Source organism: Scleropages formosus, chromosome 20 (genome assembly GCF_900964775.1).
Source record: "Scleropages formosus chromosome 20, fSclFor1.1, whole genome shotgun sequence".
Taxonomy (NCBI): Eukaryota; Metazoa; Chordata; class Actinopteri; order Osteoglossiformes; family Osteoglossidae; genus Scleropages; species Scleropages formosus.
In genome coordinates this window covers 8,039,532-8,060,072 of record NC_041825.1, presented here as the reverse complement: position 1 = coordinate 8,060,072, position 20,541 = coordinate 8,039,532, and the positions used below count along the sequence as shown (strand labels likewise).

The 20,541-nt window shown below is 42.9% G+C and overlaps 1 protein-coding gene across 1 annotated transcript in view; it reads left to right on the top strand.

Annotated features, from left to right (window-relative positions):
• The window catches only part of LOC108927365 (protein tweety homolog 3-like), a 51,922-nt gene extending 33,823 nt beyond the window's left edge, over positions 1-18,099 (top strand). Inside the window, exons 8-14 of the mRNA XM_018740629.2 lie at positions 2,484-2,539; positions 3,542-3,634; positions 4,933-5,025; positions 6,839-6,975; positions 9,533-9,718; positions 10,941-11,016; positions 15,197-18,099. Of these exons, the coding sequence (XP_018596145.2) occupies positions 2,484-2,539; positions 3,542-3,634; positions 4,933-5,025; positions 6,839-6,975; positions 9,533-9,718; positions 10,941-11,016; positions 15,197-15,268 (713 nt within the window). The 3' untranslated portion in view covers positions 15,269-18,099. The remainder of the gene's footprint in view (positions 1-2,483; positions 2,540-3,541; positions 3,635-4,932; positions 5,026-6,838; positions 6,976-9,532; positions 9,719-10,940; positions 11,017-15,196) is intronic.
• The last annotated feature ends 2,442 nt before the right edge of the window (positions 18,100-20,541 follow it).

The following is a 20,541-nucleotide window of genomic DNA, read 5'->3' as shown; positions in this document are numbered from 1 at the left end:
ACCCAGCTGTATAAATGGGTAGGTAATTCTAAGTAGCTTAACACTAATTCGCTTCTGAGAAAAAGCTTCAACTAAATGAATAAATGTAAATGTAAAATTTGGCTTAGTTTTGGAATTGCTAAACTGTCGCTGATTTACTGTGTGTTGCTTGAAATGTTACACTGACATACAGACCACCTCCGTTTCCCTTTCCCTGCTCTCTGGAACATGTTTTTCTTTAGAATGTTTGAAGGTTGAATTCGCTGAGGCTTATGCTGTATTTTTTGCACTTTTGGCCATGAGATCGTGAGCAAAGCGTTTATGGGAACTTCAGTAATACAGCAGTCATCAGGTTACAACTTAATTACAGTTGCCTGCTGATGTAGAAATTGTCAGCATGGCAGCAGAAATTGTTCCAAGTACGGATATGTGTCAGTGATGAACACTTTAATTTTTCCAGATGTTATGTAGAGGAGGTGATGAGACTGACGCATCTTTGTCGACGTTTTTTGTCACTTCGGAGGGTTTTCCCCTCTCGTAGGAGTAATCCCACCCACTGAGCGCCGCTTCACATGAAAAATTCCATTTTTCGCAGGGGAAATGGCGCAGCCCTTTAAAGCCCTCTAGGTAAAATTTTGCTTTTTTGTTTGATAAAATGATGAGTGTCAGACAAGACATTGCTACTTGTTTCACTTTTCCTTGTGGAGGCTGCAGTTTATGTTAATGTCGTGCTTTTGCGATGCTGCTCGGCTTCCAGGTTTGATGTGCTGTCGGACTTCTCTCTTGCTAGTGTTGCAGCTCAAGTGTGTCCTTTTGTGCTCTGTTACATGCGTTTCAGGACTAGCGGCTATGTTACCGCTAATTAGTTCCTCAAGGACAAAAGTGCACTGCATTTTAACACACAAGCCCTGCTTTCACAGCACACACATCTGACTTTTGTACATGGGCTCCCAGGGTGCAGATTGTTAGCCGCTCACCCACACGGCTCTCCGGTGTAATTCTGCAGTCTTTTTTACAAGCAGTCGGAGCCCGATGCCACGGCACACTTCAGCCTGCTCATCCGTAAGTGTGTCAGAGCCTCCTGTTGGTTCCCACACACCCCGCTGTTTTCAAGGAGTCCAGTCGGACATGGAGGCAGGAGTTAGGTTCACCCCCAACCACTTAAGTGTCAGTAAAGGACACAGGAGGACTTGGTGAGATGCTGGCGCTCCTTGGTTACACTCAGTGTAACATCGTGATGGAAATTTTCAGTGTGGAAGGGAGATCGTGACGTTTAACTGCAGTTGTGTGTTTTGCTGCTGTGCAAAAGAAAATGAAATGTGTAAGGATGTTATTTTTCCCAAGAGTCCCCCCCTCCCTTCCATTTTGCCCCAGGGGACAGTGTGTTAAAACAAAGGCTCCTGTAAAAAAAAAAAAAAAAAAAAACAGCCCTGTTTACTGAGGTGTTGCTTTTTTAATTGGCGTTTCATTTAAAATGGAGACTGCTGCTCAGGATTTTGCAGTGTGCTGTCATTTGCCTCATTGGGCTTTTCTTTCATCTATTGATTACAATGATATGTGTGTGTAAGGGCAGCTGGTGGTGTAGTGGCTAGAGCTTCTGCCCTTGGACCTAAAGGTTGCAGGTTTGAATCACACCTCTGGTTGTTGTGCTTTTGAGCAAGGTACTTGCACTAAATTGCTCCAGCAAAAATGATCCAGCTGTATAAATGGGTGAATAATTGTAAGTAGCTTAACATTGTAAGTTGCATGAATAAATGTATGTTGTATATGTGCATGTTTTTTTTCAGAGGGGTGGCGGTGATTTCATAGAGGTGGAGATGGGTATGTTAAGATGGTTAAGAGCCCAGGGTTAAATGCATGTTGTAAGTGTGGCCACTTTGTCGTGAACTTAAATGAGGGATATTTGGCTTTTTTTCAAAGCAGATGGAGTACGTATGGCGATAGATGTGCACCTTTTATTTTGGCTGGAATCCTCTACATTGCAGGTGTAATGTGTCATTGTGCTTGAAGGAATACCTGTTGCAAGATTACCTTTTGAGAGGAAATGTGTTGCTGCTGTTGTTGCTCATGAAGCTTTTTGGAGACCGCTGGGTAGTCTGTTCCCCTACGCACGTGTCCTGCGGCCGAACGCAGCCGCCAGCGCACGGGTTCTACAGGCTTCTCTGTGGCCTGTCACCTTTCCTTAGCATGAGATCTGTCTACAGGGAAAGAAGGGGAAAACAGGAGATGTGCTCTAATAGCACTCCCTGGCGCTGAGTGAAGATGTCTTACTCATGGTTGGTTTAGTTCATACCTCTGCCTCATCAGTACAGGGTGCCAGTGTTAGAAATTGGAATGGAATAGGAATGGGAAATTGACTTTTTCCAGTGCAATGCATACATTAGATTTTTTTTTCTTTAAATAATTTCAACTTCAGCTGTGTTAAGCTTTGTAGCTGTTTCAGCTGTACAGTCTTTACGTAACCTTTTTAAATGTGATTTCATATTTTTGTGTTTTATTTTCAGATATCCTGCAGTACTATTTGAAATGCAATGTGGGACAAGCAAACCCTTTTCAGCCAGTAAGTGTAACTGACCTCGATAACTTGTGATTAATATTAATTTGCGTATAGGTAGGTGAAGAAGGTTTTATTTATAAGAAAAAGAAAGCTTTATTCTGACCCACTGGATCTTCAGTGAAACGACACTGTCGGACCATCTTTGCTAGTAGGCAGCCGTATCTGTGTGCAGCAGCTCACACACGGTTCATGCATGAAGCACACTGTTGTATTTGGAAAAATCAGCAGTCCTCTTTACAGGTCCCTGTAAAAAAGAATAATTGTTCCTGGACCTTAACAGGGCCTCAAGGTTTTTATTTCTTTGATTATTATTACTATTATTATTTATTTCGTGCCAGTGTAGTGCATGAATGTGAGATTCCCCTTGTTTATCTTAGTCGAGGTGAAGGAGTTCAGCGTTCCCCCGCATAGAGATATGTGTAGGGTTTAAATGCTGTGCATTTGACGAGTGATTCAGGGCATTGATGTGAATGTCTTGAGTTTTTTGTTTCCCCCCCTCACCCTCCCCTGGAATTTAGAGACGTGTTCAAATCCTTGCAACCTATAAATAAATGTAGTAAATGCAGTCTATCGGGAGTCTGGCGGTTCTCAGCATTCCTCAGATTTGCATTTTAAAATCTGACCTGCTCTAGAATGTAAAACTTGGAATGCTATTTTTTCCTTCCAGTGGCTTCCCCCCCCCCCCCCCCCCCCAATATTAATGCCTTTGGAGGACTTCACTAACAAATATGCTTTTTGCCTTTTAAGTAGACGGAAGATTTTTGTCCCCAGATCTTCATATTTAAGCAAGACCTCGTGCAGCATGCGCGAAAGCTTGTTCGTTTGCTTATATTTTTATGTAGCCTGCTATGTATAATGCAAGTATTACCCTTAAGGCTACCAGATGCCAATTTAACAACACTCTGCTAGTGAATTCTAGGTATGAGGAGACGCAGGGGGCACTTTTGCAAATCTGAGGGTCTCCATGAAAGACCTGTTGTGATCCTGCTTGTTGACCTGCTGCAGAAACTGTCCGGAGGCCACAAAGCGCTGGTGGAGATGCAGGATGACGTAGCGGAGCTGCTGCATTCGGCTGTGAATAAGTATCCACAGACCAAGGTGTGATTTCATACTCATGCAATATATATACATACATACACACACACACACACACCGTATATATACAGTATATATATGTGTGTGTGGGGGGGGGGGGGGGTAGGACAGCACATGTGTCTAATGACATTCTCATATGGTCTTCACTCAGTTGTTTCACAGTATAGAACTGTTTAATGTTGTCTAATGGAATCGTTTTTCCATTTGCACAGAAATTTTACCTTTTCAGTAAAATTTGCATTTAAATTGAGGTTTAAAAAAATCATAAATTCATAAGGTTATTGTTCGTGTTTCTTAGTGATACAAATTACATTATGTGTTAGATGTCGGGCTAACTGGTAGCGTAGTGGTTAGAGCTGCTCCCTTTGCACCCAAAGGTTGCAGGTTTGAATCCCATCTTCAACTGTAGCACCCTTGAGTACCCTTACCCTAAAATTGCTCCAGTAAATTTACCCCTGGGTAAATAATTGTAAGTCGCTTTGGAAAGAGCACCAGGTAAATGTAAACGTATGTTTTGCATTTGAACCATGGTTTGAGTCATAGGATTTTGCATTTACTTTGGATAGTTTACCAATAACTGTTGAGGAAAACCTGGTTTTTCCTCCTCTAAGTAAACAGTATCAGTTTTTCTCTCTGTGCTCAGTACCATTGTGTAAAAACACACCTGACCGAGAGAAATCCCTATTAAAAAGGGAAATGGCAATACTCTTGTTTTTACTGCAGCAAGGGAGTGAACACCTTGACACCTCTTCCTTATCCTGTTTGAACAATTTGCAGTTTCCATCCTTTAACTTGCTTTTATTTTTCATGGACAGCAAACACTTATGCAGCCTTTCATATTTCTGTTGAGCTCTTATCAAATTTCCCCTCTTTCATTCATGATTCATTTAAATAAGTTTTAAAGTTGGTACGGGCATGTTGCATTGTATCTTATTGTAGATTTATATCTATATATTTTATTTTTTTAAAAATTGTAGGAAGGTGATCAGGATTCATCTATTCTGAGTTTTATGTAGCTACTAATGTGATGAACACTGGTGCATATAGTGAAAAGAAACTAACTTAATCACATGTCTGGAACTATGTCTCTCTCTCTCTTAATGTAATGCACATTGTATTTTCTCTGAGATGTACGTTGCTGTGGAGAAAAGCGTCTGCTAAATAAATAAATGTAAATGTACATATGTGTATTACAACATAGAAAGTGTTTTTATTAATATGCAAAGCCTTTTAATTGGCTGTTCCACTTAGAAGGCTGTAGTTTGAAAAAGCTACCTCTTCAACTGCCGCTTTCTTAACAGGAAACTGTGGAGCACATCCAGGGGGTGCTGAATACGACGGAAATCGGCCTGCACCAGCTCACGGCCTTGGTGGACTGCCGCAGTCTGCACATGGTGAGTGCGAGGCCCGGCCCGTTCCGTTCCAGTCTGTAGACACGGTACGATGTGAAGAGTAGGTCGTAAGGAAGTGCAGCTGCGTGCTGATGTGAAGGGGTTACCCTGTTCTTCTCTTTTGTACCTGTGCTGTGTAACGTTGCCCAGCAAATCCATTCTCAGATTTAGGAATTGTGCTGTCATAGAATTGTAAGAGTTGTAAATTGTTTGCTGAACAATAATGGGGACTTAATGGATAGCTGTCGCTTATGGGGTGGATGGTGACCACTACAGCTATTTGTATGTGCTTTTGTGTGTGGTTATGTGTGGGTGCGAGCGTGTGGGTGGGTGCATGTGGGTGACGTTTCTCTGCCTGCTGACCAAGAGCTGTGAGTGGGCTCATCTGCACATGGCACGTGAGTTGGCTCTACATGGGCAGGGAATGTGATCTCATGCGTGAGTCAGCGGCTGCGCTAGCAGCATGAGGCGGCCGATGTACTGCAGTACAGCTCTCAGCCTCAGTCGTTGGCGTGACTGCGGAGGAGGAGGAGATGAGTGGAAGCATCTTGTGAGCTGGAGTGTCTTTTTCTCCCATCACATTCCTTCTGCACGTGCAGCACACTACTGTCACCTTGACCTTGAACCCTGGTGTGTGTCCTGATGTCACAGCACCCCAGCCCTTACCAGGTGTGCGCCTTTCACGCTACAGAGGGCAAAATACCTACTGCTTTGTTCATGGGCCACTTATAACTGCCTGCTGCGAGTACTGCTACACTCACTTAATATCTGTTGGTGTTTTGTAAATGATGACGGTAGTACATTTACATTAATTCATTTATTTGACCCTTTTATCCAAGTCAGCTTACAATATTAAGGAAATTATAGTTATTTAGCTATTTATACAGCTGGGCAGTTTTACTGGACCAATCTGAAGTACCTTGCTCAAGGGCACTACAGCTGGAGGTGGAATTCAAACCTGTAACCTTTGGGTCCAAATGTAGTAGCTCTAGCCTCTACATTACCAGCTGCCCATAATAATAATAGTTGTTGTTGTTGTTGTTGTTGTTAACAATGACAACCACCTTCAGGCTTGATGACTGACTACCAGCTCCGTTTAGGAGGTGGAGTTAAGTCTTGGAATCCATGTTTCAGTTGAACATGGAGGGGTAACTATGTTATAGCTTACCTTCACAGAGGAATCAAACTACAGTGAATTTATCCCTGAAGGCTTTTCTGCATCACATAAAACAGTTGTACAATATGTAGCTGAAATACAGAACAGGCACTTTCATCATGGAACGAGTGTGCGGTACACGTTTTAAATAATGACAGTGATTTGCCCCACTAAGTCAAGAGAAAAGCTTTCGGCAGCAGCCCACAGAGTAATAGCAGCAGTTTCAAGTGGGCCATTTCCTCGTTGTCTTTTGTGTGGCGCAGAGACGAGATTAGCAGAGCATTCTCCCCAATGGCACGCTGTTGACACATTCGTTACAGCCTTGAGTACACAGAGTGCTTAAGTGTTCTCACCTGCGTACCAGAGTAGATGTACTCTGCTCCGGTGGTGTCGTTTTAATCAAAATACTTCATGACCTGCTGAATGCAGCTCTTGAGGTATGAGGAGGTAATGTGGGCAGGGGATACACACAGTGTCACGGGTTCTTGGCTCACGCTAAACTTAAAATGTATGCGGTCAGATAATACTGAATTGGCCAAAAATGAATGAATCCGAGGATGCGGTCGCTGGACTGTGCCGGTGTTCTCTCGAGCGAGTGTCCTGAGCTGTGTCGTGACCCCTCGGTTTGATCGCAGTGGTTATGGTTGCTGTCTCCCGCAGGACTACGTGCAAGCACTCACCGGGGTGTGCTATGACGGAGTGGAGGGCCTCATCTACCTGGTCCTGTTCTCCTTCGTCACAGCGCTCATGTTCAGCTCCATTGTCTGCAGTGTACCCCACACTTGGCAGAGCAAGAGGTAAGGGCTGCTGCCGCTGCACTTGGCCGCTCCTCGCTTCGCGTCCTCTGGGGTCCTTCATGTCCCACTGCGGTTCTCTGTGTGTGCGTGCATCTCCCACTCAAGTCCTCTGTGAATTCCTGCATCTCCTACTCAGCAGCTCTGCGTTTTCCTCTAAAGGTCCTCTGTGGGTTCTCCTATCCTGTGCTCAGGGCCTCAGTGAGTCCAGGTTACCTTCTGCAGCTTTCTACAGGTTCTGTCCTGGTCCTCAATGGCTCGTACCATCTTCCATTCTGGTCTTAAGGATGTCCATGCATCTCCCACTCAGGTCCTCTGCAGGTTCCCCAGTAGGTTCCCCAGTGAGTTCTTGCATGTCAAACTCAGGCCCTCATTGAGTCCCTATGGATTCCTTTGGATACCATCATCCACTGAGGTTCTCAGTGGGTCCCTGCATTTGCTTCTTTAAGTTCAGTAAGACATACCTGGTCAATTCACACCTCTTTGATTTAGTTGCTTTTTTCTTGTATTTCTATCGCTCGCTGATTTGGAAAGACCGCGTAACACAACTGGACCAAGAGTTTACTGGAGTGTCATCGCTTGGCCATGATAGGCAGTCAGAGGCGGTTGGGAGGCACAAAGGTCACAGCTGCCATTCAGCCACTGGTATTGTCATGGCCACGTGCTGCACCTGTGGCGTGTGGGCACGTGCTCTCGGTTGGGGGTCACATGGTTGCAAAAGGTCGCGGTAGATGGTCATGCTTTTCTAGTCTGGGGATTCCTGCTGAAGTGATTTAAAACTGTCCTCAGTCTTTTTCTTTGTGAAACTGCTTTGGCTTACTGCTCAGACACGATGTGCTCATCAGTGGTTGCGACACATGCCTTACAATTGGCCTCCTGGGAAGGCGTGGGCTTTCACTGTGCCTTTGCTCCTTGAGAAAGCTCCCTGGAGGGTGCAGTGCTGTGCTTTTGTGTGCGAAGCTCTGTGTTTCTCTTGTCCTTCCCATGTATGATGGTCATTTTGTGCCCGTGTGCTTGCAGAAGCACCTTAGATTTTGACAAAATGAAAAAGGATACTGCCCCCTTGTGGCGTCATCCAGATAATTTTTTGTGTACTTTTGCTGTAGTTAACTGTAGGTCAGATGATTCACTTTGTGATTCACTTTGTGTTTCACATAACGGGTGTAATTTGCCTTTTCTTCTATGTAACAGATTCACTAATTTAGTTCAAGACAATGCTGTAATCCTGGAAAATAAAATGCATCATTAAATATAATTGAGTATAATGAAAGCAGTAGAAATCAATCGGCACAGCCTGGAGGTGTGCGAATAGTTAGAAGAAAACATACATATTGTACGTATTTCCTTTGCTAAGGCGTGTACTGTCCTCTGTGTGTTCCATCCTTTGAGAGGACTGGTTCAGCACAGACAGCTTTAGTCTCCGTTGCATAATTTTATCCTCTGTTTCCAAAGTACGGGCCAAAATATATGTAAATATATTTAAAATTAGCATTTAGTTAGTTGATTTGTAAAGAGTTCCTTTGCTCCTCTCAGTAGTCTTTAGATTTCAGCTTCCAAAGAAAAAGTTATTCCATAATTTGGAGGCAGCTTGTGGCAGTGACTAATTTTCTAAAAGTGATCAGTATTTGAGAATATTTTGTGTATACATCGCTTAATTTTTTTTCTTATTTTTTTTTTTTTTTTTTCCATATGCTCATTTTACTTTGAGAGCACACATTTATTTTGTTTAATGAAATGAGCAACTTGCTGTCATCATAGGCAGCAAAGTTTTGGACACTTCGTTTTGTGACCCAGCAGTAAGAATTTCAGACATTTTTGTACTTTTTGATTTTTTTTTTTTTTTTTTTTTTTCCCCCCCCCTCTTCTCCAAAGGGAAGCTTTGAAAGCATTTGGTAACTTTTCTAGATTTCATGTTCAGAGTGTGCTAAAGGAGACTATTAATAATGGTGATGAAGCATGTAGTGCTCATGGTGTCGTTACAGTCAGTACAGTATGTCAACTGTAAAGGCATGAAATCTGAGTGGTGGGTATATGGTTACAGGTGATTATCAGGGGCAGCTTGTTGCAGCTGGCTTCCAAATCTGCTCTTGGTGTATTTTCATTTCCGTTGCCATTAATTTGTAATCATTTGATTCCTTTTTATTTAAGTGGATATTCCCTTCCCTTTTTTATCCAGCAGATTTTATACATTTTTGAGAATCTTTTTTTCCTGAAACCTTTTCATCAAATAATGAATGCAAAAATGTACGCTTAAAGTTGGTTCAATTTGCGGAATTGATGTAATTCTGTGAATTCCGTTAAATTTTTTTTTTTTTTTTTTTTTTTTTTCCCCAAGCATAAGTTCTGCTCCTTGCTTTTTTTAAATGTGCTCTATTAAGCCTATCAACAAATGCATGCTTTTCTCTATTCTCTTTATGGTGGCAAATGCAATTCTAACTTGCCAGACTGTCAGGGTCACCCTCACCTTAAACACCTCCCTCTTTCCGCATGGGGACGTGCATGAATAGTCGTCCCCCCTTTTAGGCTCTGTTTCACTGTGCTTGTGTTCTCGGTCCCAAAGGAATGAGGAGGAGGAGGAGGAGGACGGCGAGGCGGAGTCGGCGGCGCACGGCGGCCGGCAGCCGCACGATAACCTGTACCGCGTGCACATGCCTAGTCTGTACAGCTGTGGGAGTAGCTACGGTAGCGAGGCCAGCATCCCCGCAGCCGCGCACACCGTCAGCAACGCCCCCGTCACAGAGTACATGTGAGTGGGACGCACGGCGATCACACTGTGTATGGAGTCAAGATTCGCACCCCTCCGGTCCCACACCACAGCGCAAGTGTTTGGAGACGCACAGCTCTTCTCAGTGCGAGCGATCATGTACGGAAATGAGCGGGGTGCACTACCGAGACCCCTTCAAGTAGGGCAGCAGGTGAAGCAGTGCTTAATGGGCACAGCCCTCTAACTTAGACTTTTTTGAGCTCTAGGATTGGCCCTCTTGTACATTCTTTTAAAGTCAGGAATTTGCATTACATTTATTCGTTTAGCAGACGCTTTTCTCCAAAGCGATGTACATCTCACAGGAAATAATGAGCGCATTACATCAACAGTAAGAGAGACTTGGATGCAGATGTGGGATTCTAAAGCACAGATAATTTTACATTCCACCATATGAACCAAATTTAAGTTTATTTAAATTGTGTGCTGTGTGTACTGCTCTACTCTGATGAAATATTCAGCATAATTTTCTTTGCATGTGAGCATTAGCCGAGCAGCAAGTGGTATTGATTACTGCAGATCAGTCTCTTTATTTTTAATACATTTTCAATTTATTGTACTCTTTTACTGCTTACTGTGCTTAACATAAACAAATGACATTACATTAAATGTAATTAAACAAATTTTGAAATGCGCTTTAGGCCCAAAAGACACACTTCTGAAATGTTTCAGTTTTGTAAATGATGCTGGGGTTTACATATTTGATGCATGTCTGATATGGCTTAATTTTGGGCACAGTAGTGCAGAAATGTTGATACTGTATAGGTTAGTGCCTCTGGATCAGGTCATCCTTTCAGCTTTAACACTTACAGGGAAAAGGCAAGAGGCTGCTGCCTGCAGCAGCCCTTGGATGGTCTCCATTGCATGAAATCTGTCTATTTGCCTATTTTATAGAAGTATGGACTGTCAGATAGTACCGGAGAGATCTTTTTCCCTTTATTGCCTAGGACTTGCACAGATCCTTTTTGTGCACCTTTATAAAAGAAAAAGCTGTCTTAAGTTGAGGGGTACAGCATATGAAGGTCCTCCTCGCCACCCGTCCCAGGTGGATGGTCGTTTTCCAAGAGGAGGAGAACAGCCTTGTCCTGCGAGAGGGGCAGCAGTAGCTGAGCCACTGACGGGAGCCCCGGGCAGCCATGGGCTGTGTTACGCCCCCCAGTGCCGCAGTGCCGCTGTAACAGTGTCTCGTTTCTGTATTGTGACACAGGAACCAGAATGCAAACTTTCAGAACCCCCGGTGTGAGAATACCCCACTGATTGGCAGGGAGTCCCCACCACCCTCTGTAAGTCTGCACACTTTGTTCACTTTTAGTAACACTTTCCATAGGGTCATTTTGGCAGCCTTTATTGAAACGTAGAAACTGGCTATTTCCTCACAAGTATCCATCAGGTTCTCATACGTAATGTAAATATATTAAAAATAAGTGAAATTAACAGAAAGTGGCATGATTTTTGGGCAATGTTTGTGGGAATTTTTCCTTTTTGATTCTGATGAAGCATTGACTTTGAGTTGCTTAGCGGAAATGTTTGTTACTCAAGCCATAGTACAGCTATTACTAACCCGGTGTTGAGATTAGAAGACTCTCTTACAGATCAAATGGAAAAGCTTTATTTTACGAAGGAATTTTAAAAGCGGTGTGCCAGCCTTAACTTTCACTTATTCTGAGAACTATTTGTTGACCAGCTGTGCTTTCTTCACCATACACTTTGTGAGGGTGCTGTGGGCCCAGTGTGCTGCCCTTCAGTCGCATGGAAGTGTGTCTTATGTTGCCCACAGAGGCTTCTTTTTTGGCTTTTCTTATTTTTTCTTTCCCGTTCGCCTGCACAGTTGTACTGACTGCTTTCAGACAGTAAATGCCATGGCAGCGGGCTGTTCAGAACTTTGGACGGGAAGACTTTGGTAACCCCACCTCCTGTCTGAAGAGCTACTGAAAGTGCCCCTGCTGTCCTGTCCTATCCTGTCCTTTCCAGTGAATCCCTCACTCTTTGCCTAACCAGTGTCCTGTTCTCCCACCTCCCACAAATTCAGGTGCTTCCTCACACCGTATCGTGCCACTGGATATGCTCTTTCGTGCCTTCGGGTTGCATGTGTCCCACCCCCGTACCTGCTCCTCCGTTCAAGGCTGTGAGCTTCTCGTGGGGTGCCTCTGCTCTTTATATATTCTTTGGTTCTGATCTAATGCACACTGAGGTCTGACAATTGATCCATGTCTTTTTTTTTTTTTTTTTTTTGGAGTGGGGGGGTCGTTGAAGCTCTATCGAGGTGGTGCGTTATAAGTCAAATATGCATAATAAAAATGTTTTGAAAATAAAGCACTAAGGAGGTAGAGGAAAGAGCACAATTGTTGAATTAAATGGGTGCAGAATGGCAGACAGGCATTGCATCGGCTGAACTTTTGTGTTCATCAGTGACTGAGATTTAGTTGAAATTCTTAAAATTTTCTATGAGAAGATTGTAGCATTAGAATTTCGTGCGCATGCATATGACTATGGTGTGTATATATACATGTATATGTAACTGGCAGAAAAATTAACATGCTGCTCAAAGTTTCATTTCTGGCTACCTTGAATGTACAGCATATTGAGAAAACAGACTTTAGTTTTTTCATGCAAGCTGACACTATTTTTGAAGGGACATAGTAAAGTGAACAAAATGTAAAGTTTGTATATTGTGTAGCCTCATTTTCTGTGACTGAATCTTATTTTTGTGTTTGTTTTTTCAAAGCAGCAGTACAGGCCTGAGTGTCTGAACTGGATGGAGATGTCTCACTCCATCTTTTTGCATTTGTTTCTAGAAATGCTGTTCATTATGTTGTCCAGTGGATTTAAGATTTTTTTAACCCTTTTTCTACACTCCTGGTACAGTTAGATTTTGTCTTCTGGATACTTTTGTGGGGTCCCCCCCAGAGTGCACCATCGGGGGCTGCTTAGGCACCACCGGTAGGCAGAGGTTTCAGAATGTTCACTCATTAGAGTAACTGGAGAAAAGATCTGTTCTCCTGAAGTCCTTTGTGCCTTTTCCATATTTGCAGGATGCAGTGCCAGTGACTGGCCACAAAATTTTTCACTTGATAATCAATGCGGCAGATTAACCCATTATAATATTAATCTTACCTACATACACTACAGTACAAATTCATGATTTCATTGACTCAGCTTTCACAGATATATTAAACTGCCTTATTTGACTCTTTGTATTTGTATTCCAGTATATGTATACTTCATCTATGTACATTTCACATATACTAAAACCTCATTTCTAAAGTTATGTTTGAACATTCTTAATCATTATGTTGACCACATGTAGCTGCTGGTTATTGACACCTCCACTACAAGCTATTTTTAGAAAATTGATTTTTTTCTTAGTTGAAATGTTAAGTATGGTAGCAATGGTATTCTGTCTATGTGTCCAGTGTCATATGGTATGGCTGAATATATAAATGGGATGTCCTCTGGGGTGTCTGGTTTTCTGGTTGGTGTCTGAGAGGTCTCTAAATTATCGTGCAGTTTAAGCTGTTCATCAGTCTGAATAATGTCTGTGAATTTTACTTCACATACCTCACTGTGTTGTCTAACAACATGCTCCTTCATGCTACATCAGAATTAAATCAACCCCTCAAATCATCAAGATCACAGCATTGGAGACCTAATTGAAGGATAATCTAACAGGGAAAGTGGTAACTGAAATCTGTCGTTTTGGTCTATCCTCAGTGCTTTATAACAGGCTGTCCAAATGACTCTGTCTTTATCTGTGTTTGTGTTACCATCTGTGACTTGTGAAGGTCCCACATTGACCCTTACAGCAGCAACAAAAGCATGTCTTTAATGCCTTTATAAATATTTTCAATTTTATTGTAAATATTTATGTGGTATCCTGTCCTGCTTGAACTGTTATCGTGCCATTTTACATGGAATCATGTATGGTAGAGGTGTTAGAGCCATCTGTGTTCTGTCACTCAGGAATAAGAGCACAAAGTTGCTTAGTCTCTTTGTGGGTTTAATGCATTTTAATTTTATTTATGAAGTCTGAACTTATTGTATGCTCAAGGTCTAGACCTAAAATTGTCCTGAAAATATGTATACAGGCTTCCCTTGTGTAACTAACACCCCTTGTACAAATAGATTGAATTTGTACCCTTAATTTTGTCTAATGACCTGTCGGCTCACCTCAAGAAAACAGAAATTTGAATTCCAAGCAGGAGCACAAAGTGATCAGTGTCTGTCCCACATGTATCTGTTATTTTATAGCTGCTTGGCCACTTGCACAGGAAGTCTTTGTCATATATAAGAATAATGAACCAGGGGGCAAAGAAAGTTTTAAAGTCTTAAAGGTTAAAAGTGCAAAGGAATCAGTTCAAACCCTATCAGTTCAAAATTTGAAGTGGGGGGCAAAAAAGTGCATAGAATTCTTTTGAAAATCAGTATCATTATGAATAACTTTCTGTGATTCTGTTTTACTATTCTAGTACTTCACTAATAACTCAGCAAAGAGGAATTATAATCATTGAGTGATTACAGTAACTGCAAAAATAGACTTGTTACATAGTGTTCTAATAATACAAATATGAGAATAAGATATATGGGTTACAATTCTACAGCAATTTCTAATAAATAGAAGCATTTTTAAAAAGTACCATGGAAGAGGAACAGATTCCCTCCATTATTTATAGTCATTTGTACAACTGGGTCATGATGATCTGGAGTCTGTTCCAGAGGCACAGGGCATGAAGCAGGGTACACCCTAGACAGGATGCCAGTTCAATGCAGGACAATCATAGACATTCATTCACTGACACACAAACACTAAGGGGAATTTAGAGTTGCTAATGTACCAGAAATATGTCTTGGACTGTTGAAGGAAGCCCATGCGAACAAGGAGAGAATGTGCAAACTCCACACAGACTGAACCCAATTCGCAACCCTAGCCCACACAATGAAAGAGAGATTAAAGTAGCACATATTGTGAGAGGGAAAGAAGATGGGGGGGGGGGAAAACAAAGGAACGCATAGATCACTCAAATGTGTTGCATATAAGCAGTTTTGATGAACGTGTGCGTCTTAAGCCTGGATTCAAGGTGCCCAGAGCAGCTGTGATATTCTGGCCTTGGGTTTCAAAACGATTTTCTTTTGAACCTTTTTTTTTTTTTTTTTTTTTTAAAGCTCAGAAATGCTATATATATTTTTCCCCATTTAAATTAATGGCAATTAAGAGCTTGATGCATGAGAATTCTCTTTCCAGGCAGATCACTGGGAGCTAATTAAGCATTCTATGCGAGGGAAGCCTGTTTGTTGTGCAAACATTTTTTTTTTTTTTCCTATTTATAAACAATGCTTTATGATGTACAGTAGTTTAATTCTCATACCTGCTGTGTATATTGGGGGTGCAGTGAGCCCACACAATGTATAAATAACCTTTTTGTTTCCCAGTTCTATTCCGTTTTGTCTCTGTCTCCCCTTTTGCAGTATACCTCGAGCATGAGGGCAAAATACCTTGCCACCAACAGGCCTGATCCCAACAGCTCTGCAGTACACTAAAGGCCAAAAATCTCACACGTCCTCAGCAACAAGTTTGGGACCCAGCAGTTTCCAGAATTCTCTGAACCCCTGCAACACAACACACCACCACCATCCTATCTGGTTTCCCCCCACTGCTTTACAGGCCAGTGGCAGCCCTGTGCCCATACCTTCCACTTCTGTCTGACTGATATGATCTGTACCCTTCAGTCAAGCCGTTGAGTCAGTTACATCTTTCATGATTTGGAAAGAGCCGAAGAGGCAGCCTCTCGTGACGTGTCCTGTAAGAACCGCACCTCTGTGTGTTTTGGATGCCATCGGGATGCCAGGAGTTCTGCAGCATGGATGGAGAATCCAGGTGTGTGATCAAGTCCAGACCCACGAGAGGACAGCCTCATAAGGGTCAGCCAGCGGTATTGCCCCGACCTTCGCTCATTTTCCTGGCCGTGGGCTGTGGAAGTCTAATAATAATAGGGCCACTCTTGAAGTGTGGTGGGAGAAGAGTAACAGCCAGCACCGGACCCCATCTTTCAGTCCTGCATTTCATCACACCACCTTTATAAACTAAAAAATAAGATTGTCAGCATGTTTTTAACTTTTTCAAGAGGAAAAAAAAAATTCTTTCACGACAGCCCTTTCCTCTCAGTGCAATCTGACTGAGGAATTTGCTCAGTGGCTTTTAGCTTCTGTGTAGACTGAAAGTATCAGTGTGTAATGCTGACGTGTTCTCTGTTGCCATTTCCTGTGCAGATGCAGAATAAATAATAGTGTATATGTGTAGGTAATATTCTGCCACTCAAAATGGCAGTTTTTAGCTAAATTTAATGTCTATGAAAAAATGAATGGCTGCATAAAGACAGCAACTTGGATGAGAACTTGATTTTCCAGGTATGAATGAGGTCCACAAAGTTCACATTACAATTGAGTGGCTTCATTTTATCAGTGATCTGTGTATGCTTTTCCCTCTTGTTTTGAGTGGGAGGGAAATGTATTTTGAGGGCCTGTTCTGTTTATGATAAGCGAAGATGGTTTGAAAGGTCATCGTCACATCGCGAAAGCAAGCAAGCGGTCGGGTTTTGCCATATTGAAAAGTTATTCAGCAAGAACAAAGGTGAACCTTTTTTTAATTTTATTTTAGTCTTTCTGCAATCCCTCAGATGGCAAGGAGGGACTATATGAATTTTTTTGCATTAGTTCTGCTCAGGAAGATCTCAGCCTACTTTTCAACAAGGATTGGATTGGTTCTGCGTGTAATATGGTGTTTCTTTTTCCATTTGATGAGCAAAACCTGTGTAAGATACAAAAAAAGGCCTTTTGTCTTAACTGAAATTGCCACTCACCTCTCGAGGCATTACTGTATCTTTTTTGAACCTTCGACATTGTTACGCTGACAATAACATCAGTTACTGTACAGTCCTTTTAGTTTTTTATTGGTGTCAGCAGGGTACCATGGGACCAGTGGACTCTTACTTGTACAGTACTCCCTGGCAGCTGTCAGTGTCCCATCTCAGTGTAGTGCCACTGTGTCAGCGGACCTACGGTCCTGTGGCGTTTCGCCTCACTTGAATCATAAGCACTCGCGTACACGTGAAATGTGAACTGGACGCCGAATGCCGCTTCACCCTCCGGTGGAGCCGGGCTCGCGAACGAGACTTCGGACGAGGAAGGCAGACGTGCGGTGCCAAAAACGGAGAGGGAAGGTCAGAGGAGACGCCTCCGGGTCGCTCTGCATTCACCTCCGAGGAGAGGAATCTGCTCGAATGCAGTTCAGAAGAGGCACGTTGGGGGTTTTTTTGTTTTGTGTGTGTGTGTTTAAGGTTAACAAACTTGGTGCTCTTTAAGTGGCATAATGTGACTAACAAATCTAACCAGATTAGCTGTCAGGTTTTCTTTATTATCTTTCATTGTGTGTTTATGTTCTAATGATGCATTCAGTTTTTTTTTTTTTTTTTTTTTTTTAAATGAATCATTCAATAGGACAGCACATGGGCAAAAAAATTTTCTCATTATGATGATCAGTTCTGCTTCACAAAAGTGTTTCTGGAAAGCACAATAACTGAAAGACCTTCAGCGTAACGGTAAAGGAGAACTGAAGGGAATGAAGCACACCTAAGCGAGACATACATGTACACCTGTTCAGCATTGGTCCTGAACCGCAGAACACTTTAATTTTGAATATGTGAGATACTCTGCTGTGAAAATATCGAACTTGCGGTGTTCTAGTGCTAGTGTTGGTGTGTCTGTATATTATGTGGCTGGTGTGTTTTGCTTGCCACTGGAGGAGGGCTACGCCTGCTTCCTCCCCAGCACGTCCCGTCGACCTGGCCTCCTCCGTGTCATAACTGCACGGACAGTTGTGCTGTAATGTTTTTAATTCTCATATGCAAGGGGGGGGTTGGGTAACGTGCTCACCATTACAATGTTAATATGTTAACAGTTGTTTCTTATTAAATTGTGATGAGGGAAAACATTCCACATGTATTTGGTCTGAACAAATCGTGGCTTCCTCTGTTAGATGGAGGTGTCCTGGCAAAGTGTGCCCTGGAAGCCCATGTGAAAGGAAGATTGTTGCCACTCAGCTTTGAGTTGAGGAACTGCAAGTGTGTGTGTGTGTGTGTGTGTGTGTGTGTGTGTGTGTGTGTGGGGGGACTTTTTGTAATGAGGGGAGATGGAATTGTTGAGTGACCACAATATGTGACAATACAGAAAGTGTCCCCTCTACTTCGCATCCTCAATATAAAGTTTTTTTTTTTTTTTTGGCATTTTGTACAATTTATTTTCTATTACTGGCAGCGTGTGCAACCAAAATGGACACCTGTGAAAATTGAGCCCTAATTTTCTGAAAGGAAAAACTGTATTTTTATTTTCTGTGGGAGATATCTTTGTTATAGTAAGACAATCTTATAGCGATAGTGAGATTTTTCTTTAATCATTGTAAAATGTATATTCAGTGTTTGCACAATGAAGAAAGGTTACATGCAAATACACTGCAAATATTTGTACCCATTCTTTCTAATTATGTTCATTTGTATTTTCATTATAAAATACTAGCTTCCATTTGCATCTTTTATGACATAAAATGCGTTTATTTCTTTGTAAATTGTGAATGAACAATTAGTTCTTAAACTTCTGTTTTCATGAACAGTACTGAAGTAGGTTTTGTTTTAATTTTGCAATTGCTCAAATATTGTACATGTCAGACCTGTGGTTTTACAAAGCTTGAAATCAATGTTTTAAAACCTAATTAAAGTAACCTTTAACAGACCAATGTGGCACGTTGACGGTTTGTCACCATCTAACACTGTCACTCCTCAAACATATCTTCCACCAGAGTAGACCTTCTGTATGTCCTTTCGGTACCACCACACGTGTCGTCTGTAAACGTGCGCTGTTGACCCACCTGCTGTCGTCGTGATCTGTGCGTTTTTCATTACCCATGACAGCTTTGTGTTTCAGAAGGTAACGCTTCCAATGGATCCGCTTGTAGGTAATCATTGCTCTCAATCGCCGCAAGATCAGTGTCCTTAGCAGAAAATGTAAGAAGTATATTCATCACAAGATAATTTCATGTACAGCACATTCAAATGAAGTTGGGTTAAACGCACCTCAAATAAAACCGACAGGAGGTTTTCAAAGAAATCGGTCCTACTGGCTAATTTGTAAGATGGATTTTATAATTGCTCATTAATTTCATATGTCTATGGGAAGAGAAGGTCTTCCTGCCAAATTCCAGTCCTCACTTTCTCATGGCTACCAGAGTGTGGTATGGCAGAACATTCATTCATTTTCAGTAACTGCTTGTCCTGATCGGTGTCACCCACCCCGGAATCACTGGACACGAGGCTGAGATGGGGTTACACCCTGGACAGGATGCCAGTCCAATGCAGGCTTACAGCACACACACTCACCACTTCATACGCTATGGGCAATTGACCATCACCAATACACTTAAAGAAAGTCTTTGGACCATGGGAGGAAACCCGAGTACCCAGAGGGAACCCGTGCAGACGTTGGGAAAACATGCAAACTCCATTCAAACTGAGCTGGATTCAAACCTATAACCAAACAGCTTGGGAGGTGTGAGGATGCAGCGCTACCCCCCCTGCACCACCACGCGGCCTTTGCGCCTGAATCTTAGCTGGGAGCTGTCGGCACGTCCAGACGATGCACTTGTCCCCTGCCTGCTCAACACCGCCAAGCACCTTCCTCTGACTTCTTGGTCAAAGGAATACTTTTGTCTAAATATCCCTACTACTGTAAGTTAAAAGCACTTGTTTGAACTTTTCTGCCTTTAAATGTTTGCTTTAACGGAAATTCCTCTCTAGGGCCAACAGGTGGCGCTGTTACTGCGCTGAGTCCAACTCTGATGGTGAGGTGGTCCCTTCCTGCTGCTCTCGGGGTGATGACTGTCCTCGGCGCTGTTACAGAGATGTTGTCAGATAGCCAGTGGGGGTTTTACTCTGCTCTAGTCCCTTCATACCTTCAATTTTGCTTTTCACACCATAACGCCAAATCCTCTTCATTCTTAAGGAGCATTTGTAGTGTTTCAGTGGACTGCGAAAGGCTAGCGCCCCATCCAGGGTGTACCCTGCCTGTACTTCTGGGATAGGCTCCGGACCACTGGGATCCTGCACTGGGTAAGCAGCGATTGATAATCGGTGAATGACTTTCAGAAGAAGTGATCACTGTCTGTTCCCATAATGCACTTTTTCCATAAAAATGCAGACCTCCGTATGACAGAAAAAAAAAACTGTATTCAGTTCCTTCATACCTTTTGATATCTAGAGGTTTTGCTTCCTTTGAATTCCCATTTCTTGTCAAATGCTTGTATAGAACCCCCTAAATAGAAGACCGTTATTTCAATACCCCGGTGTCTCCACCTGGGGTCCCTGATGCCTCTTGTCGCCTGTTGAGCACACTTGAGCCTTGCACCCTTGTCGATCCCCTTCCTTGAAAGTAAAGTAAATCCAGGCTAATTTACCGATCGCTGCCGGTTCCTTCTCTATGATAGATGGAGGCCTCATGTCATTCGCCTCCTTCCGCGAACAGGATCCAGGGCGCACCCTGCTGCTGAGGTGCATGGGAACACGTTGCTCTAGAAACTGTTCCGGTCAGCGGAGGAGGTCGGATCCAGGCTGCCTTCATCCCGCCGGGTCGTCGCTGGGGCGGGGGGGAGCTCGCGGAGCGCGTCCCCGAGTCGACCCGCGGTCCTCCCCTCGGCCTCCGGACAGCTGCGGCCCCTGCAGTCCGGTGCGGTAAAGCACGTCTCTGTGCCTCTCGCAGGGGGAAGAGAT